The 21,939-nt window shown below is 33.9% G+C and overlaps 2 protein-coding genes across 5 annotated transcripts; one reads left to right on the forward strand and one right to left on the reverse strand.

Moving 5' to 3' along the window:
- Positions 1-804: 804 nt before the first annotated feature.
- On the reverse strand, positions 805-8,494 carry LOC107406346 (KH domain-containing protein At1g09660/At1g09670). Its single transcript, XM_048468383.2, has 8 exons — positions 8,340-8,494; positions 8,093-8,240; positions 6,841-6,926; positions 5,501-5,640; positions 4,003-4,137; positions 3,755-3,871; positions 1,568-1,711; positions 805-1,487 (listed from the first exon to the last, which is right to left on the reverse strand). Exons 2-8 carry the CDS (start codon positions 8,209-8,211, stop codon positions 1,329-1,331), a joined length of 900 nt encoding a protein of 299 aa, XP_048324340.1. The 5' UTR covers positions 8,212-8,240; positions 8,340-8,494; the 3' UTR covers positions 805-1,328.
- A 628-nt stretch (positions 8,495-9,122) lies between these two features.
- Positions 9,123-21,345, forward strand: LOC107412573 (regulator of nonsense transcripts UPF3). Of its 4 annotated transcripts, none has more exons than XM_016020367.4 (14): positions 9,128-9,288; positions 9,401-9,544; positions 11,201-11,307; positions 11,556-11,651; positions 11,774-11,872; positions 11,987-12,066; positions 13,056-13,169; positions 15,615-15,762; positions 16,626-16,699; positions 16,974-17,424; positions 17,575-17,673; positions 17,796-17,920; positions 18,021-18,072; positions 20,674-21,345. In XM_016020367.4, the coding sequence occupies exons 1-13, from the start codon at positions 9,281-9,283 to the stop codon at positions 18,057-18,059; spliced, it is 1,584 nt and encodes a 527-aa protein (XP_015875853.3). In that variant the 5' UTR covers positions 9,128-9,280; the 3' UTR covers positions 18,060-18,072; positions 20,674-21,345. The 4 variants fall into 4 exon arrangements, with proteins under 4 accessions (XP_024926364.3, XP_024926365.3, XP_015875853.3 ...); XM_016020369.4 differs by having other exon boundaries at positions 9,131-9,288; positions 17,796-17,917; XM_025070596.3 differs by lacking the exon at positions 17,575-17,673 and having other exon boundaries at positions 9,123-9,288.
- The last annotated feature ends 594 nt before the right edge of the window (positions 21,346-21,939 follow it).

A 21,939-nucleotide genomic window follows, 5' to 3' on the forward strand; every position in this document is an offset into this window, starting at 1 on the left:
GTTAATTGTATTTTGAACAAGTTGCTAAGGTTAGAGTTTGTAAAAATGACGATTTCAATTAATGATTGACAATTTGGCATTGAAATTTTTGACGGGTGGTTTGAGGTAATTTTAAAACCTTCTCGGGTTTACATTTGGTGGTGCAAATGTGATGATCAAAACCTCATGCTTGCATGGATTTGTGGAATTCGAGACTTTCTGTAGGAGGCGGGGTGATTATATTGGAAAGAAAGAAGCAACTTTTAAGTTACGGGAATATTTAATCAACTTATTTTTCAGCTTTGCTTCCTTGGAGAAAAAAAAAAAAAAAAAAAATGATCCTACCGGTTGTAGAGCCAAATTGTAACCAGGAACTCTTCAATTTTCCATGAGAAGATCCTAAAAACAAATTAAATAATGCCACTTTATACATACTTAAATTTCAATGATTGATTAGCAAGACATTTATAAATTATATGGTTAAAAAACCTTTGCACCTCCGAATTATGCACCTTCAAATATAATTTTCCTTTCATTTGGTACAATTGATTGCAGGCATAAGAAGAAACTAGGCACAATGATCACAGCAAATAAAGAAAATTACATATCCATCGTTTTCAGTGGAAGTACTGAAAATATTTGTTTTCTTTTGATTTTTTTGCCCTTCCTTAGATGAAGTTAAAATCCAAGGGCAAACATGTTAAAAAAATTACTCTCCGATAGTTATGAATCTGCGCTGAAGGAGTAACCTGATATGGGTGTTAGGTACTCACAGACACATAGAATCTAAAATAAAGTCGCAAAACAAAAAAAGAAAAAAAAAAAAAAATCGAAATAACTTCATTATTATTGTTGTTAATATTTTTTTGAAGTTAAACATGCATAGAAGGTAAATAAAGATAGAGCAGCTAACACAGAGAAGCTACAACTTCAATGACAGTTATAATTCCAGCAGCCAGAACAATCGAAGTTACAATAACTAACGAATAATAATGTAGACCGCGTTCCACAATAACTAATAAATAATAATGTAGTCCGTGTTCAAGGGAATAATACATAAAAGAATATATATAGAACATAAAAATGCATGTGAAATCAAATTGTGCCAAGAATACCAACGACGCAGTCAAACTGGTCAGAATCGATGCCAAGAGACCAACAACAACTGAGGATCAGGAGTTGAACCCTCAGATCATCTTTGTGAAGAGTGAACACAGCCAGAGCCAGCCTCCCACCGTCCCATGGTTCTAACAGACCATGTTATCAAAGATGGCCATCAAGGCTCCAAAATGAATTAGATTGGTTACTAATTCAGCAATTTCCTTACATGATCAACCTGTGGGAGTTATCTATCTTCCCGTCTTGGCTCTTTTCATTCCTGTACTGTTAAAGGGAGACATACTGGGGCTCATGCTGGGGCTCATACTTGGGCTTTCTTCTCTCAATGTACCATTTAGCATTGCCAATTCCCTAAGTTGTTGCTTTTTATAATGATCCAGGGATTCGTCCTAAAGAAACACAGAGTAGGGCTTAAGTCCGAAAGAAGATAAACACAGCACTGGGAAATTACATGGTTAATTAAACATACCACAGGCTTCAAAAGGTTTTCTAGTATTGCCACTGCATGATCCACGCGTGAATTTATTATATCCTCCGGAAATTCAGCCTCCACCAACACGTGCAGCTGTTCATTAAGGTGTTCGTATCCAGGTTTATCTTTCAATTTTTCTTCCTAAAGTAAAATAAATAACATAATTGACCATCAGGAAATTGGCAGTCTAATGAAACAAAAGCGAAAGAAGACCATTCAAGGACCATGAATTTTGCAGAAGTTAGAATCCTTTTTAACACTTTGCAAATAATTATGGAACCATATTTGCCGCACGCTATTATAATTCGAAAACTTAAAACTGATTTTTTTCCCTCCCCTTTTTTCCTTTAATCAATCCAAAAAAACAAAATAAAGAAAAAACCAAGGTATTATTACTCCACATTTCTAGTAGCAGAAAAAAAGAAAAAGAAAAAAAGAAAAAAAAGAGCAAAGCAGAACATAGAAAGTTTTCCCTCAACAATTATTAGCTATGAAAAGTTTGGGCAGGGAAAAAAGACGACAAAAACCTTTCTATAGAAAAGTAGGCAAAAAAGACATAACCATTACTATTGATTGCAACAAAATTTTTCGTTATTACTCACCAAACAGAGACAGCCTTATCAAAGAACTAACAAGCAGTGATACATATTAAAATTTTTGTTTTCTTTCGTTTTGTTTTAGTGTTTGATTTTTTTGATACAAAACTCTACTTCCTTGCCAAAAGAGATAAATACACAACCTCACCTTAAACCTCTTCTTGTGGGAAGAGGAGATGCTATTTGTCCCTATCACCATCGGTGATATTCTAACGTATACACTTGGACAGTGTAGTTACTTTGATATGATGCATTTAAGTTATTTATTACAATATAAAATCACAATGAAGAATGTTGGACTAAAACTTTCTCAAATTGAATTACAAACACTAAGCTATGATTTCTAGATTTTCATCAGATTTTAAAATTGCAAATTTCTGTTTTTCCAGTATAAATCATAAAATCCTATGCTAAAATCTCTAAAGGTAAAGTAGATAGCAATTAATTTTCTGCCACAAACTGGACAAGAAAGGCCAGCATCTGAAAAAAATGCTATTTCCAAGTTCCAACTCTAAGACATTAAGGACGGTTCAAATTAACATTCTTGTAAAATGGTTTCACATTAAATTTCATCTATAAATGAACTTCCAATGAACAAAAACCAATGATACCAGCATCACAGATTTGAAATAGTTGATATGGCATTTTTTCGGAATCTCTAGAACTTCTTTCACACTAAAAGCAAAGTCAAATGAATGGAAGGAGCAATCAACTAATGAACTCTATATGCCTTAACATTAAAAAATTTTGATCAATATAACAATTATAACTATTTTGGGTCTTAATATTCCTGTAGTATGAAAAGCGGGAAAACTTAAATTCCCTATACTAAAATCTCTAAAGGTAAAGTAGATAGGAATTAATTTCCTGCTACGAATTTGACAAGAAAAGCAGCACCTGAAAAAAAAGATATTTCAGAGTTCCAACTCTTAAAGACATTGAGGAAGGTTCAAATTAACATTCTTGTAAAATGGTTTCGCTTTACATTTCATCTAGAAATGAATATTTCCTTCCAATGAACAAAAACCAACAACGCAAGAAAATAATTGATATGGCGTTTTTTAAGAATCTAACATTACAAAATTTTCTAGGTTACTCTAGAACTTTTTTCACACTAAAAGCAAAGTCAAATGAACGGAAGGAGCAATTAACTAATGACTATATGTCTAAAATTGCAAAATTTTGCTCAAAATAACAATTAGTACTATTTTGGATCTTAATTTTTCTGTAGTATGAAAAGTGGGAGCACTTAAATTTGCATATGAATATGTAAAGAGGGACGCACATCACCACTAGATGAACGTGGACAAGAGCTATTTGTGGCATCACCTACAATTTAACAAGTCCTTATTTAGAAAATAAGATAAAGGTAAAATTAAAAACAATAATAGTATACTCGTAGTAATAAGAACAATTAGCTAATTCCAACATGAAACATTAATTCAAAACTTTTCACAGCATAAACCAATAATTTGGACTCAGATGAACAAACAAAGACAACTATATTCCATGCGCCATAAAAATTTCTCATATTAGACCCAAAATCAATATTATAACCAGCAATATGCTTAAAGAACCAAGATTGTACCTTCACAGAATCTTTCACAGACCCCCGACCTCTTATGTACACTCTGCATTCTGTCATGGCTTCAACTCTTTTCAAGGAATTCCCCCGTGGTCCCAAAATTCGGCCGACAAAGTTATACTGCAAGCTTAATGTAAAAAGCTATTATCTGAAGTATAAAGTCGGCCAACAAATGTGTTGCCTGCTTGGTGAAAAGAACTATAATCTAAGTCAAAATCATCTCAATATAAAACAGAAACACCTTCACTTACATTTGGATATTTGTCCACAGGAACATCAAGTCTAACAACTCTCTTTACAATAGGAGTGGTTGGAGCTCCTTGGACCCCAGGCCAACCAATTGAAGGGGATTGCAATGGGGCCATTCTTTGGTGAAGTCCATTTTCCTGCAAGAAGAGATTTAACACTCATGAAAACCCTCATGAGTTTTGACACTTAACATGAAATTGTGTATCTCAACTTTGAATCAACAAGAATTCAAAAAACTCAAAACACATGCAAAATTAACCTAGAAGCATTATTTTCAACCAAGCCTCAAAATTGTAAATGGTTGATCGAAATTAAAATTCCTTTCATCTTCAATAGATGAATTTATGACTCTCTGTTTCAAAAATCATAAGTGACGATCAAATTTCTGAAGGTCTTAAATCTCACCAATGTATGAAAGAGGGACCTTCAGCATAAGATGGTAGTCATTGATACCTGTAAGATACTCCATTCAAATCCATTCAAGGGTGTCTTATTGCACATGTGCAAAGCAGTTACTTTGTTTTTCATTTATCTCTAATCACACAAGGAAGAAAGAATGGTACTCTCTATTCACAGTAGGAAACCATAAATGCTGGAGTCAGATAAACATAATCATATAAATCTTAGTTGTTGCCTATCCACAAGATGTTGTATACTTGACTATGAGTCTATGACAGTGGCAAATAAAAACCCAAGGCTTTTTATATATACATCAAATATTAGAAGAACTACAAAATATAAAGTGACACATTAGGTAATACAACTTACTGCATCCTCAATGTATTTTCACAGTTCTTGATCTTTGAAAGTAGTATATCAGAAATTCTGGTCATTGGTACATAAAATGTTATCACGTAATGCAGACATTTTGGAAAGCTTATAATAAATACGTGTGGTAAAGAATGGCATGATAATTTCCATAACAGTTGGAAAGTCAGAAATAGATAAATACAAAGTGTACTGCATTTTACACAGACAGAAAGAAGCCCATAGAAAACCCCATTAACCCTATATGACTAGCCTTCACACAACAGAAAAAGGTTCTGCTCTGAGTCATTAAAATAACTAATGGGGTGCATAATCAAGTGATGCTATCAAATGCTCTTTTACATTATCTCCCCTGCTTCATGCATATATAAATTTCAAGAGCAAAAGATAACTCCGAGCAAAGACCATTCTATCCAAAATTAATACATGAGGGCAAACTACTAGTTCATCGCAATTAAAGATCAAGTCAACCTTAGAAGATGAATAAAAAGAAGCAAATAATTCTACAAGAAGAGTTCTACTGAAGTAAGCAGACAAGTTCATGCCACAAAACTTTTATTTGACAAAGTATGTGTTCCATAATTGCATATGCAAGAAGATGAATAAAAAGAAGCAATTAAAATCCTTGACTTAGCCGTCCTGTTAACAACTAATAACAGAGACAGGAACAAACGAACTCAAGCAACAATGAATGAAAATAACTTCACCTATGATGGCCAAAATTAGCATTACCTCCATTTGCATTGAAGGCCATCCCTCCAAATCCATTGGTCTACCGGTTGGATGTTGACTTAATGATCGAAACGGACTCTCATGCTCAAGTCTTTCATGATCCATAAAAGTGTGATTGAAGCCTGATACCCGTCTAATTTCTGCAATTCCATGAAATAACAGTCATTTTTATTTTATTTTATTTTATTTTTAAAGAAAAGAAAAAGGCAAAAGAACAGATTAGTGTTAAGCACATAATGATGCAAGATAACATGGGTTGAGACTACAGCCAATGTATGGCTAAGCAATTTCCAGACACCTCAGCAGCTATCAATCAATAGTTAATTTTAAGTACCAGAAAAATCCTCTAGCATATATCAGTATTGTCAGGGCATCATATTTAGCACGATCCAAAGAAGACTATCAATTAAAAGACTAAATATGTGATCCTAAGAAGACTATCACTTAAAAGACTACATATGTTGATAATGATTCACCATTATTGCCAATAGCAAAGAACAAGAATTTTTTTTTATTAAGTTGTTGTTTGGTAAAACGTTGTTTATTTGCTTTTTGTTTTTAATTTAATTGTGCGTAATTTGCTTCTTTCAATTGTTCATTAGTGCTAATTAGTGATAGTTAGAGTTTGTTAGGCATCTCAAGTAACTATAAACTTAAAGGAAAGAGAAGGGGTGGGGAGGGGGGGGGGGGGTGTGGGGAAGAAAAAGAACCAACACAATTTCAAATAGTTGTCAATTTGGTATTTATGATTTTTTTTTCTTTTCTTTTGTTTTTGTTTTTGTTTTGTTTGTTTCCTTTTTTTTTTTTAATTTTTAATTTTTAATTTTTTTCCTTCTCTCTCTCTAAGTTTGTAGTTAGCTGAGATGCCTAACAAGCTCTAACACACACTAACGTTTGAAGTAAGCAAACTACAGACAATTAAGTAAAAAAACCAAATAAAAAACAAAAAACGAATAAGTTACAAATGACACCTAAATTTTCCTTTTCAGATTCACCATTGGTATCATTAGGTGTCATTTAATATGCATGAACAACCCATCCTATGCAGTTACAGCAACGGCAAGAACTCAAGAACCAACTTCAAAATGTATATAGGGTTCTCAGATTCAAATTTTATTTACAGCACATGGTTGACTGTGCATACACGAGACACTTGTAGTTGACCAAACCTTCTTTTCAGCTAAAAGGGGTGCATAAACTAGTGTCAAAATGTTAAATATTGGTCGAAAATATCTGCCACAGTTCACAATGCAAAATTATCTTTCTTCAATAAAAGAAAAACAGTACAGGTTTTAATTTAAATAAATATTTATAAATAAAAAGATAAGAGTTCCAAAAACCTTGATTTATAAGTCTGCTACATAGAGGTAGAACTTGAACAAATGGTCCCAACTTTTGCCTTTCTGCCAGTAATTCAGACAAATATCTGCCATTTTGACCAGTCAAACCATGTAATATATCCTAGCACAAATGTATTAGCAATAAGTGTTTTTACTGTTAGATCACAGTCTATGCATGATTCCAGAACTAGCACTTCGAGTTAAATGCTCAAACCACCAAATTATTCATCCTTGCCCGTGTATGCAGCTAGTAGCATACAGAACAAGTTTAAAATAAATTGAAGTCAAAGCATATAATCCTTTTCATATATTATCGTTGAGTTGTACAAATTTAAATGGGAAAAGTAAATAAAAGAAAATTCTAACGTGCAAGAAAATCAAGAAGTTAAGAGTGAAAACTATTTAAGCAGACCAGGATCTTTCTTTTCATCGTTAACTACTTTGCTTTTCTTCTATTTGTAAGTAATGGTTACATATCAAGTGTTAGAAAAACAACAGATTCTGACCAGGTGTATAGTGTGTCTAATAAAAGTTTCCACTAAGAAACTTATTACGTCATAATAAAGGGACATTTTTTTTTTTTTTCATTTTTTCTTAACGCTACAATGCTGCATGTGCTATATGCGCACCATATTATAAATCCAAAATTTGCGAAGTCAAAGCATGGCTAAAGAGAGTGAGTGTGATTTTCTTTCCATATGCAAGCCTCCAATAGTTGACTTATCAAACATTCCCAATGGAAGGTTTATTGAGCTTCATTTCCCGTTAGAGATTTTTTTTCCTTTTTTTTGTTTGTTTGTTTTTTTTTTTTTTTTTTTTGGCCACACCTATGGAGAACAAGTTTTCAAGCAAACAATTTAAGAACAATAAAATGATTTGAAGATGTACATGTTAATTTTAAATAGACAATGAAAAGAGTTGTATAATAAACTTCCGACTGTCATCTTCTAATGTCCCACCATATTCACTCAGAAAACCGCAAATGGGTTTTCTAACAGACACTCAGCCCAAAGAAATTAAAACCTACAAAAATCGAGCGCAAACATATATGCGAAAACTCACGCTAAAATCAAGAGATTGCAAACTATACACAATTTAAAGTCACCAAACTCACAAACCCACCGAACCACAAAAAAACCAACTACGATTTGTAGAAGCACCAATTTGCATATATCCATGAAGATACACCCTAAAAGGAAGAAAGGGAAAAAAAAAATCAAAACAAAAAATGAGAAGGACATAAAGAACTGACCTTTCTCGATCTACAGGGATAGAAGAAGACCTATGTGGAGAAGCATGGACTCCAGGAGGAGGTGGAGGGTACTGGAAGTAACTTCCATGCGGGATTCTCTCTCCCATCACACTGGACATGAAGAAGAAAACCCAGTACAGAAATATACCTAACAATACAGAAAGCAAATATAAAAACCACCAAGAAATTTGAAAAAAGAAATAAAAAAAAAAATAGTGGCAGAGGGAAGAAAAGAGGAGACGCTAACAAGTCTGATAGGAAGCAGAGTCTGAGAGGGATGAGAGGAGGGGCAGAGAGACTCCCAAGTCTATTCGTTCTGCCCCTTTATTATGATTGATGATAGTAAGGGAAGTAGTGAGAGTAGCAACTGAGACACAAAAAGCCCTACTATAAGAGGACACACTCTCTCCCTCTCTCTCTGCTGATTTTTTATTTTTTTATTTTTTTATTTGCCACAAAAAATATAATTTATAATATAAATTAATTCAATCCTTCTTTTACCAAAATAAAACCCAATTATTCATAAAAAAAAAACAATTGTATTTTTTATTATTTTAGTTTATTAAAACGAATATTTGTCAAAAAATTTATTAAAACGAATAAAATTAATAAATATTAAGTTGCCAATTTGGTATTAAAATAATAGCAGAATAGGATTGTAGGTTTTTCTCATTAAAAAAAAAGAAAAAAGAAAAAAGATGGTTGGGAACACCTTTTTAGGTCTAAATGGTAAAGTTATTATTATTATTGTTATTTATTTATTTTTAAATGAAGGTTTATTTTATTTTATTACAATTTGGGGAAAGGAATTTACATAAAAGGTTATTCTTATTGAATAAAATTTATTATGATTTTTAAGTCAAACATTGCCACGTGAGGGTATGGCATCTCCTATTCATGCACTGCACTGCAAACCCAAATGCACCCCTCCTCCCCCTTAACCGTACGTACTATAATTTGCTGTAAATTAAATATTATTATTGAATATTAAATTAAATTAAATTGAAAGTTTTAAAACGGCAACAGGGTGGAATTCCGTCACTACCCTTCCTGTGTGTCACAGTGTCACTCTCCTTTTGGCAAAATTTCCATGCATGGCTGATAGCTTTGGGGCTTTTGTGCGGTCCAATTTGACATTTGATAAATTGATGACAATTAGGGCACGATTTTACCCAAGAAAAGAAGAAGATGAAGATGTAAGTAAAACGGAATGTTAGTGAGGGAGAGATTTTGTGGGTTTTCTTTTTCTTAAGCAATTCGAGGGCTCGATCGAATTGCTGCTGATGATGCTTTTTCTCCATTTCTAAGGATGAAGACTAGTTTCGGTCGAACCAAGGTTGTGCTGCGCCACTTACCCCCTGCAATTTCGCAGACTGCGCTCGTCGACCAAATCGACTCGGTTTTTGCTGGCCGCTACAATTGGTTTTTTTTTCGTTCCGGGAAGAACAGCAGGTCAAGCCCTTTTCTTCTTCCTTTTTTTTAATTGTCCGTAAATACTGTTGATAGGATGGATGGATGGGCTCGTGTGAGTGATTTCAATGTTGATAATCATTATTGTTTTATCTGCTTGCACTTTCACTTACTCTTCTGGATAAAGTGCTTACTAGGCAGCTATGCAAACTTCAGTTAGTCTGAAGGACTAGTGTGAGTTGTTTTTTCTAGTGGTTTTTATTTTTTTATTTTTTGGGAATATTATGTTGGTGTGAAAAATAAAACACGGATCAAAAGACACATGCTAAATTCCATTTAATATTAACAATTAAATTATAGAACTATTACCCTCTAAAAGCAGCCTTTGATAAATTTTAATCTACAATCTGCAAAACAGAAAACACGTAATAGCAGGGCTTAATGGATATACTGCTCTCCAATTGGCCAACTGAAGTATCACAAAGAGTGAGTTATTGATTATGTTAAGTCCATACAATATTAATATATATCTAACATTCTCCAACTGAAAACTATTTTACTTTTCAGACAGAGTGTTTGAAATGTAGGCTGTTGGTTCAAGTCTCATTCAAAACTGCAACTCCAAAACAAAGGCTCATACTTAATTTCAGTGTTATAAAAAGCGGAAAAAAGCACCGCTTAAGCGTGATGTTTTTAGATAACATCTCATATAGTAGCAAGGTTTAGGAAAAGATAGTCAACGCTGTATTGACCGCTTAATGCATGCCTAGGCATCAAAAGGCGTGAGCCTTTTTGTTCAAAGTATTTTTTTCTAAAATTATATTTTAAAAAATGTTAAAAAAAATTCATAAAAAAATTAAAATATATATATATATATATTGTTAAAAAATGAAAATTTTTTTAAGATTAAGTTTTTTTTTTTTTGTTTTTTTTAAATAAAAAAAATGAAAATGATGAATAAGAAAAAGAAGAGTAATAAATTATAGCCTCTACTAGCAAGTGATGCTAGTAATGCACAATCATGAATTGTCGAAGGTTGTAATGATGATGAGATAAAGAATGATATGTTACCACCTAAAAAAAATTCTAGAAATGCTTAAGTTGAAATTAGAGAGTTCGAGAAAAATGATTTTGTATTGGATGGCATGAAAGATGAATTGGATGAAGATGTAGATATATAATTAGAGTCCGATAAAGAATTAAATAAGAGGTAGATTATGGTAATAGCTAAAGTATGTACTAATTTATGAATTATTAGGTACTTGTAGATTTGTAATATATATGTTTTGAAACTAATATGTTGTTGGATACTTGAAAAATATGAATTTTTTTAAATCTATTATGATCAATTACATGCTAATTCATGTTTATTGCACATACAAAAGTAATATAGACTTATATATATTTTGATATTTAAAATATGAATTATTTTGTTTATTTAGTAGCCTAATAATAATTAAAATAATAATATAATTGTGAAATGCCTTTTCACGCCTAGGCGACGTAAGGCTTAAGGCTTAACTTTGCCGTCTTACGACGCCTTACGCCTTTTAGAACATTGCTTAATTTTAGTGCCCAAAGATATAGCGTTGGCTTTATCAATTTTACTATATATAGATATCCACACCACATTTCAAACTAACTTGCATGGTTGCTGTTATTCTCATATATACATTGTTTATCTGGAATTAACTGCAGCCAGAAGCGTCATTCTTATTCTAGAGCCTATCTTGACTTCTCACGGCCAGAGGATGTTATTGAGTTTGCTGAACTCTTTGATGGGCATGTGTTTGTTAATGAAAAAGGTAAACATTTTGTGCATATATTTTGCAAAATAGATATGTTAGAGGCATCAATTGTACCAGCAGGGATTTTTTATGGGGAAAAAAAAAAAAAAAATTCATCCCACACTTTTAATTGCAAAAGAGTGGCAAAGTTCTTTCTCTTATCTAATTGAAATCATAAAAATTAGATTGAGTGATTAAAATACTTAACTAGGGTTACTCATTTCGTGGTTTTTTTTCTTTAATAATGTTTCATTTTTTGTTTTCAGGCATTCAGTTTAAAAGTATTGTTGAGTATGCTCCTTCACAGCGTGTTCCAGTACAATGGTTCAAAAAAGATGGTCGTGAAGGAACAATATTTAAAGGTACTAACATATTCCTTAGTTTTTCTAGAGAAAAATTCAACATGTATATTTGTTGCATGTGGATTTAGTTATATAATATTTTCCTGTTGGTAAGTACAAGTATTTCTTTGATGAACATCTAGATTCTGAGTATTTGGAGTTCCTTCAATTTCTTGAAAAGCCTGCTGAGAATCTTCCTAGTGCAGAGATACAATTGGAGAGAAGAGAAGCAGAACGAGCTGGTTAGTTTGAAAGATTTCTCAATGTAGTATTTAAAAAGACAAAAAAATGACATTGATATGTATTTAGTGCATCTTTTATTGCTTTTTCATTTTTCATTGGTCTCCCATTTGTAGGTGCTGGAAAAGACACTCCTATAATTACACCATTAATGGACTTTGTTCGCCAAAGAAGAGCTTCAAAGGGTGGAGCCCGGGTACTTTTTGTTTTCTCTATGAATGAAGATTCCAGATTTGAGCAGTTTGTGAAATATATTAGATAACATATATTTTAGTTCTTTAAGCTAGTGTGTGTGTATGTGCGTGTGTTTTGGCCCCGAGTTTGATACAGTCTAAGCCTCTTCAGTTTGGTAGAAGAAGGGAGAAGAGGAGGAATGGAAAAAAAATTATTCATTGGTCTTGTTTGGTATGGATGGAAAAGTGAAAGGGAGAAAAAAATAGTTGATAAAATTCTATTTTGGCCGTTAGTATTTGCAATTTAAAATTTGCACAAAGGTTTGATGATGGTTACACTTATTCTCCAATCCCCAAACTTTAGAGTTATTGTATTGGATGGATTTACCATCCATCCTTTTTCTATCCCTCCCTTTATACTTACTATCAAACAAGCAACTGACTTTCTGTCTTCCATTTTTGCCTTCTTCCATTTCCTTCCTTCCATTCTTCCCTCCTACCAAACATAGCTTCTGTATTAGGGAGTAGATTGTTTCATTTAGATGAGGTAGTTTGGGTTGTACTTTTTTTGGCTTGCATATATCTATATATTCTTAATGGGTGGACAACAAGAGGGAAAAGATACTCTGAAGATGGATGGTAATTAATGTAGTGTTTTGGGTCTACAAGAATAAATTATTGGTTTAAATTTTAAGAAAAGGAGGTGGATGTTGACGCAGAAGAGAATTGAGATTCTTGGTTAATTGGAAACTTTGGTTCATTGTTTTTTGAAGGAAGTGTGGAGTTTTTATTATTGTGAGGAATTGTAAAAGTTTTATGTTTTTAATTTGTATCCAGTGTCATTATTCTGCTTTGTGTTATACTGGTTGGACTGCTGGTCCACCTTTCTGGTTGTTGTAATTTTATATTCATTGTTTAAACTTTTTATTCTTGCTTAAAGAAAACTGATACTGCTATTGCATATGATATTTGGTAGCAATAATTGTTTAAAAACTCTCATGGTTGATGGCAGAGGTCGCTTTTGAATGGTAAATCAGGCAGAAGAGCTATTGGATCATCGTCTGGAAATTCTGGTTTAGCCTCATCGAAACGAGGTTCTGATGAGGGAAGGAATTCCACTAAAATGGTACTCATGCTTCTATAAATACTAAGACCATGGAGTTAAGCATGACTTAGTGATGACATTTGTTATTGCTTTTCTGCAATTTAGTTTTTAGTAATTTTAGATTTTTCCCTTCTCATGTATTGCAATTGCATTGCATCTTTAAAAAATAACTAATGCTGACATTAGTAACAAGATGAAGGGGTGACACTGGCTATAATGTGTTTAGCATTTAAAAGCTAGTTTAAGTACTTGACCCAGAAACATTCTTCTCCTTAGAATATTGGGGAAGGTAGTTTGTTGTATAGAAAGCTATTTTAAACATCTGTGTTGCCAACTGTAGTCGTATCGAACTCATTGGTAGTTGTACAAAATGGAAACTAGAATAAAAACCTCAATATAAAAGCCAGATTTCAATCTTGTTTGACTGTTATAATGTAGTTTAACGTTGAGAAGGTCCTTTAATATAATATTCAGTTAGGTGATGCAATGAATATTTAACTTAGAAAAGGTTCTTTTAGCTTGCATGGGGTGATAGGAAATAACAAGGTGAATGTCAGTTCTTACGTCCAAGTCAGGTGGTTATATCTGTGCTAGTGTGGTAGCCTTGGTGATGAGAATCTACATTTGATACGGGTAATATTACCACCAGCAGTGTTTTCTACTCCACCATTACAATAATATTATAACTGAATGGGCCTTGAATTGTTTTTAACTGATCTGGTTGGCAATGTTTCTCCTTTTGTGGAAAGCTTTTGAGCTCAATACCAGAGATCAGTAATTTCCTGGCCCTTCTGCTCTCACTGTCCTTCACCTTCTCCAGGAGTCTCTCTCCCTCACCTCTGCCTCTTTTCTCACTTTTATTTCTCTAGTTTAATCCTGTTTTTGTTTTTTATTCACTAAAAGATGAAACCCAAAAAAACAATTAGATAACAGTCCTTCTCCTTCCTTGTAGCTGCAAATAAACACAGACTAAATTTCCTCCCCTTTCTCTCTTTCACTATCCTTCACCTTCTCCAGGATTCTCTCTCTCCCTCACCTTTACCTCCTTTCTCAATCTTATCTCTCCAGTTTAATCCTTTTTATTCACTGAAATATGAATTCCAAAAAAACATATGAAACACAAAAAAACAACTAGATACCTATCGACTCCTTCACCTTAGTTGTAGTCGCACATAAACACTCATACACACACATGAATGGAAATGACTACTATGATTGTCGTATATAATTGTTAAAAGAGACATTTATCAAAATGAACCTCATTTTACGCACTTGAAGTAAAACCTTTGCCAATAACATAAATGTTGGATTTATGGGTTTTGTGAAAATTGACATCAATTGTATGTCGCATTGATTTTTTAAGACTTGATGATAAATAATTAAGTGTGGACTTCTAATGAAACTGCATTGAATTTTGTAAATTTATTATAAGATTCTGGTTTGTTTTTTGTCAACTGTAACAAGCATATTTAGTTTCTTGTTCTAGATGACATTGCATTGTTTCTATTTCTTCTTGTTCATACTTCATATTTTGATAATGAGAAAAGGAGAGGGCAGCTTTTGGGGAGAGAGGATGGGAGGTGAGGGTGAAAGAGGAGGCAGAGGTGAGGGGGTTAGGGAGGCTAAGACTCGGAATGAAGAAGAAAGGTATCCTTCTGTTTTGCCAGTGCCATTGCCATTGCGAGCTTGACACAACTCATGCAAATGATCTAGAGAACAGAAAAACAAATTTTGACCTTTTTTGGTCGGTGGGTGTAGGGATGGTAATAGAGCAGGGATGAGACGGCCTACATGGTCCCCATCTCCACAGGGAATCACCATTCCCATTTCTGCCCCATATGGTAACATTTCACCACACCGCCACCTCCTTCCCCCCAACCACTTTTGTCTTTTGTTTTTTTAAAACAAAAGTGGGGGGGCGGGGGGGAAACCCTAAAACATAGGGAATTGCAATTACAATGTTAATAAAATTGAAAAATAATTATTTTTATTTATATATATGCATCTGCGGTGGGTATGGCATGGGGACTATATTCCCCATTCCTACTTGTCCACCCCAATTTAATGGGGAATCCCTGCCCCATTGGTGGTGGGGGGCAAAATTGGGCAAATTGTCATCCCTTGGTGGGTGTGGGCTTAGTCACTCTTCACAAGGTGAGTAACTCACCCACCAGATCGATTATATATATAGGGTTAGTCTACGGTGCGGACCCGCACGTTTGATGATGGTTCTTGGAAAAACCGTCGTCAATGCCATCACACAGAAACAACATTGACAACGGTTTTCCAAAAACCGTAGTCAAAGGTGTGGGTCTGCACCGTAGAAACACCCTATATATATAATTTAAAATTATATAATATCATATAAATTTTTAGTTCTAATTAAATATAGACAACCATATTTAATTACAAGGAACATTTGAAAGTTCGAGGTTTTGTTAACATATTATTCTATCTCATGGGCAGTATGTTTTGAGGGATGCTACAAAAAGAACTAATGCCAGAGACAGGTCAAATTACGTCCTTGTTTCCAAGCAAGATGATCAACAGCTTTCTGAAAAGTCTATTCCTTTCACTTCTGCAGCTGGAACTGAAATGTTCTTGGAGGAAAGTGGTATTGCATAAAATTTGAAATGTGGTGATATGGTTAAGCATCCTTTTCCTTTTACAATTTGTAGATAAGGCACTGGACTCATATTGAATTATATAAGTGTTATTTACATGCTTTCTGGATGACTTTCCTATTGACAGCAAACTAAGTTCAGAATTTTTGTAATTTTTCTGGTGGCATGATTGTTTTCTATAATTTTATGCACTTTCTTTCCCTCTTTATTTATTTGGTTGTATTCCTTTCTCTTATGACTTTGTATAGTGATCTGGTCTTAATAACAGGATAAAGTTTAGTTGGGCTGGAAGTGAACATGTAAATTGCTCAAATTTTCTGTATCGAAGTCTTTTGTTATGTTTTCCTAACTGAATTCCTTTTATACGTGGAGGTTATAGAAATTATGGTTGAAGCTGATTGGGTAACTTTTATTGAGACTGGTTTGAGTTCTAACTAAATTTCTGTTCTTGTGTTTGATATATATGTTTTTGTGGCATTGATTATACTTGTTATTGAGTCCTTATCTTTATTCTTTACAATCTTCTATTGTTCTGCATTGTTGATGTGTTTATGTAGCTAGTGCTGTCATATTTTTTCCTTTCCTTTCTAAAGCTTCATTGACTTTCCACCATGCATGCATATGTAAACATCCAAATATGTCTTTATAGCATGCACTGCATGTGTGCATTTATACAAGCATCGCATACCCATACACATTTATTTGTTTGTATGTATGTATGTATGTATGTATATCTGTGTGTTGTGGCTGTGTGAAGATTTGGGTGCTAAGTATGGTGTAACATCGTGAGATAATCCCATGTATTCTTCACTTATTTTGTTTTGTTTTGTTTTTCTTTTCCCTTTTATTTTAGGAATTTTTGGAATTAATAATGCTGGGAAAAAGAAGGTTCTTCTTCTGAAAGGGAAAGAAAGGGAGACATGTCATGTAAATATATATTTTCTCTGGACTTTTTTATTCTCATTTATGAACTGTTCAATTTTCAATGCCGTACAAATTGTGTAAAGATGAACTAGTTCAACATCTTGTTTGTACCTTTTCTTCAGTTCAACATCTTAGGAGCTTCAATTATATGCTCCAGAATCATGATTAGTACTAGGATTCATAGGATGGCACTTTGTGTGCAGGGCCCTTGGGTTCATAGTGGTATAGTTACAGTGTTGATGCAAATTCATATTTACGTCTATAATTCTTTGTGCAGGTGTCTGCCAACATGTCACGGCAGCAGAATGTTATATTAACTAAAAATATGGTTGGTCCAATTTCTCTCAAACAGAACCAGCGATGCGAGGGTAGTGGAAGGATAATCAGAAGCATACTTCTGAATAAGGATGCACATCAAAGTCAGTCTTCTGCAGTCCGCTCTGATCGGCAAGTTCGGACTTCAAATCTGGAAAAGGGCAAATGGCATCCTCGGCCCCAACATGTACAATTGATTTTGAAGGATACAAATGGGGCACCAGACTATAAGATTGTTGGGAATGACTTGCATCGACTTTGTTGTGAGAAGCAGGATAAACGTACAAGAAATAAGAATAGATCTCTTCGTGGTGTCTGGACCCCACGTCAACGTTATGGTGGATCTTTTGTGAATGATGAACTGTTATCCTCTTCTGCTTCTCAGCCTACACTGTCACTGTTGTATCCAGAAGGTATGTCTAGAATTGCTAATAGATATTTGGCTTGGGATTCTGAGTTCACTGTGATTATGCTAATATTTGAGATGATATATATTTCCACAACTTAAACAGCCACATGCAAAAATGAAGGAAATGTTTGTTTATCCTGTATATGATTTTTAGGAAGTCATGGAGATCCGAAAGTTGGCATATCAAATGCAAGGAGTGGAGAAACGAAAACCCTTGGAAGTGGATGTAGCAGTTATTCTTCTTTAGATAATGGTCTAGTATTTATTTTTTGGAAACTCTTACCTGATGATGCTTCCAATATGGATGTGCATTTTGAAGTTGATACTTGATATAAGTGTATAATGCTTAATTCTTGTGATTTAATTTGAATGCAGGCTCCTATAAACATATGGGCCATTGTGGACCAACAAATAATGTCAAGGATGTGGACAGCTCTTCTATTATAAATGAAGGGAAGCATTCAAAAAGAGGTGGTGCCGGCTATGGTTCCCATGAGGTGGTTGGACTTATCTGTTGGATCTAATTTGTTTCCCCATTTTATATCTTTTCTTTCCATTTTGTACTAATTCATTAAATATCTGTTTTCAATGAAATTGCAGAAACAAGTATGGGTTCAGAAGTCAAGTTCTGGTTCATAGTGTTTTTGAATTGGTATGTTTTATATTTCTGAACTTTTTGGCTCACTTTTATTGAATTGGCTTTGAAGATACATAAAAGAGGAGGCAAAAGGCTAATGAATAAACTTGTGATTTGTTTATGGCAAATGGTTTTATGTAATGTTTGTAATTTTTGAGTCCTGTTGAGGGACTCACCATGACAGTAATTGAAAATACACAGGGAGATAAAGTAGCTAAGGCATATAGAGAAAACGAAAAATCCTTGTATCTGTTTCATTCAAATGTAGTGAAGCTCTAGGGACTTCTAATCACTACCTTCAAATGGTTAGCATACTTTGAGGAACCAATCCATGACACCTAAAACACTCCTCTAGGGGCACTTTAGTAGGTATAATTTAATATTATCACATTAAAATTATGAATAAGAAACAAACTTATGGAAACAGTTATATATTAAAATTTGTAGACATCCACTTCCACAGCTTTAAATACGAGATATCAGACACTGCCACAGCTACATTGACTTTACATACAAAAATTGGACAGTTTACATACATTAAGGGAGGTGCCTGAGGATTACCAAGGAACTTGTACGAAAATCAAATACTATGGAGTGTCATCCAGATGAATTTCTAAGAAACCTGCATGTATATTGAAAGGTTGTAACATTTATCCGTAGATCTTAAAATACAACATTATGCATTAATAAATTCAGAGCCACATATCGTTTTCCATGCATTCTTAGACATGGCCATCGATATGAAGGTATGTAATTGCATAAATTTATTAAAAATTGCTATCTTGAAAAGCAAGGAGAGAATTAGGGAATTAAGGAGAGAGGAAACGCAAGAATATTAACAGTGGAACAACAAGTAAGAGCTAAGCACTTTAAATCCTGCATCCAAAGCCATAAAAGAAATGGCAGTACACTCAAAATCCAAATGTAATCAATAAACCAAAAGATAAGCCACCAACACATTGGCATATGTAGTAGAATGCAAGTAGAGAGAACAACCTGTTCAAGCCTAACAAATTCATTTCTCAAACCAAAATGGAATCAACAGAAAAGATGGATTAAAAAAAAAAAAAAAAAAAAAAGGAAATAATTCTAGAGAAGAGAGGAGAAAATTGAAAAGAAAAAGGTTAATGAATTACCTACAATAGAGAGAACTCCACGACCATTTAGCCTCTCCTAGGTCCTCCTATTTCATATAGCTCAGTTGTTAGGTACAAACCAAACTGGTCAGCAAAAAAGTAGCAGAAAGGCGATATGGCAAATGGACAGAAAAGCATAAGCAATTTCAACAATGAATGGAGAGAAAAAGAAGGAAGAGAGAGAAGAGCGGGTAAATATCTTATGCAGTCTTCTAACCAGGGAGGAGCACTGTGCGTAGGCTTTTGAGAAGTGTGTGCAAATTAGTATTCTTTCGGAGTCGAGTCGCAGGAAAAGGAATAAGAGATGAGAGGATAGAGGGAGATGGAAAGAGGATTGCAGAGAGATGGAGAGACAATCGAGAGTTGTAGAGCATCCCATACTGCACGCAGTAAAAATTCTAGCAAAGTTTCAGAAGCTATACCCTAAAGACGAATAAATACCCCAGAATCAGATTGAAGTAATCCCAAGGGCTTCTGATAAAAGCAAGCTTATATATTAAGACAAGGTATCTAGATTGAAGAACAAGGGGTTTGTAGCAGTAGAGGACTCTTTTAGCTGCAAAATCACTCAATCCATCCTTGACAAACCAGCTGTAGCATACAGATAACGAAGCGTATAGTTGTATTTTCATGGGCCTGAATTTTGGGTCACATTTCTTGTTTATTATAGAGTATAGATATTGATAGAAAAATTGTTGTCTACTTGATCTATGATAATAGTTTATGATATTTTTGGTTGTCTAATTGATCCATGTTGATTGTTTATGATATTTTTGTGCATTATGTTTTCAATATGCTTATCCATGCAATGAAGTAGCTGCCAGTATTCTTTAACCGTTTCTGTAAATTAAACTCCTGTGTGATTGATTATTTGTCCAAATTTGAGAACATTGATGATAAATTGTGTGTTAGCTTGATATAACATTGTTAGACCTACTTCCTACTTGCTTAAGCTTTTGGGATAGATAATATTTAACATGATGTCGGAGTTTTGGTGGACGTGAGGTCTTGAGTTCGATTCTTGGTACCGCTTTTGCATGTTCACATGTAAAACTCATTGATTTTCGCATGGAAGGAGAGTGTTGATAATAAACTGTGTTAGCTTGATATACAGACATGGTTAGGCCCTTTTCATATCAACTTAAGCTTTTGAGATAGTTTGTAGCTTAACAGAGATCATATGTTCCTCAGTCCCTGTACTTTTTCATTGTTATTTGTTGATTCACTTTATAGTAATGGCTCTTTCGCAGTTTGCTTTTCCTTATGCTATAGATTACAAAGACCATCAACATGATGTGCCCTTAGTTTTTTCTTGCATTGTTGCACCCTTTTCTATAGTCATAACTTGTGGCATACTGTGTCCAGAAGTTGCCAATCATTATGCTTCTTGTATCCACACTAAAAAAAAAAAAAATATCATCCTACATGTGCTGAAGTTCTGATCGTCGATTTTATATATTTGTTTTTCCTTACTTTGCAGTGACGTATATTTTCACTTGAATTGGAGCATGCAACCCGTGGCTGGATGCTGTCTGTTTATGGTGGACAAAAACTGGGTACAGACAAAGTTTAAGTGATGAAAGATATTCCATATGACATTCCTTTTCGAAAAATGGATCTGGATTGATGTTTATGGTGGTGTAATTAGTATATTGTGAATGAAGGAATCACAAATTCACAGCTAAGGAAAAAGAACATATCAGCATCCATATCATATATAATACCACAGTGTCTTTGGGCTGTGCTCTTCAACTGGACTACGCATGGAGCTGGAAAACTATTATTGTCTGTTACCTGACTGCATTTGGGAAGTTTGGTGTTAGATATCGAATTGTAAATATAAATAGCCGTATGGATTACTTGGTTTATTTATGACATGGGCTTTGCCTGGTTGAGCAGTCTTTTATTATGCAACCGGTTACCATTTAAAACCCTGGTATTTTTTTGGGCGCCTAACTAAGCAGCATGGGCATCTTTGCAATTGTATTCTCCTTAGAAGCATGGCAGGGTGTTTGCCAGAGGAGTTGCAGTTAAATGGTCTTGTTTTGGCTGTTTCACATTGTTTTAGTTGAAAGGTGACACTGCGTTATGCTGTATGACCCTTTGGCTTTTTGCATGCAGTTCAGAAATCAGGGTGCCATTTTTTTTTTTTTTTTTTCTCTTCTTCTTTAATTTTATTATCTTATTACCAGAACAATGGTTGCATTGAGCTCTCTATTCTAACTATCTTTCTCTATTATTGTTATTGTTGTTATTATTTTGCTTTTATTCAACAAGACTTCGGCCACTTGATCTGACCCTGTCTTTGTTATGCACTATTTGCATCGGTATCTAGTATTTTAAAATATGGATCCTTTCCATTTTTCTAGGAATAGAGAATCTTAATTATACCCATTTAATTTAGGTCCACACAATAGGTTTTTAAGATATATGTATATATATATATATATACGGAAATTCTATGGTGAGAACGGTCTGCATGAGGATGTAGTATTAGTGATGGTTTTTCATAGTATTAACGACGGTTTTTTAGAAAATTATCACCAATACTATGAAAAACTGTCACTAATACTGTGGTCCACATGAGAACCGTTTGCATCATAGACGAACTATATATATATATATATACGTAAAATATATATATTATTATATTTTTTTTTTCCTAAAAAAGAATAATACTTCGAACATGGAGATATATTTAGCTTGTCTCAAACGCTTCTAGCCTTGTCTTTCCTAGCTGCATCCA

This window comes from Ziziphus jujuba, chromosome 10 (assembly GCF_031755915.1).
Source record: "Ziziphus jujuba cultivar Dongzao chromosome 10, ASM3175591v1".
NCBI lineage: Eukaryota > Viridiplantae > Streptophyta > Magnoliopsida > Rosales > Rhamnaceae > Ziziphus > Ziziphus jujuba.

What these genes read in the sequence shown, in the direction of transcription:
- LOC107412573 (XM_016020367.4), top strand. An exon ending in TGTGTTTGTTAATGAAAAAG is followed by an intron (nt 11,308 to 11,555) that starts GTAAACATTTTG and finishes TTTTGTTTTCAG; the next exon opens with GCATTCAGTTTAAAAGTATT. An exon ending in TTATTCTTCTTTAGATAATG is followed by an intron (nt 17,674 to 17,795) that starts GTCTAGTATTTA and finishes ATTTGAATGCAG; the next exon opens with GCTCCTATAAACATATGGGC.
- LOC107406346 (XM_048468383.2), bottom strand. Translation starts at nt 8,211, where the DNA reads ATGTCCAGTGTGATGGGAGAGAGAATCCCGCATGGAAGTTACTTCCAG. An exon ending in GGCCTTCAATGCAAATGGAG is followed by an intron (nt 4,138 to 5,500) that starts GTAATGCTAATT and finishes CTCTTCTTGCAG; the next exon opens with GAAAATGGACTTCACCAAAG. An exon ending in CTGTGGACAAATATCCAAAT is followed by an intron (nt 3,872 to 4,002) that starts GTAAGTGAAGGT and finishes TTAAGCTTGCAG; the next exon opens with TATAACTTTGTCGGCCGAAT.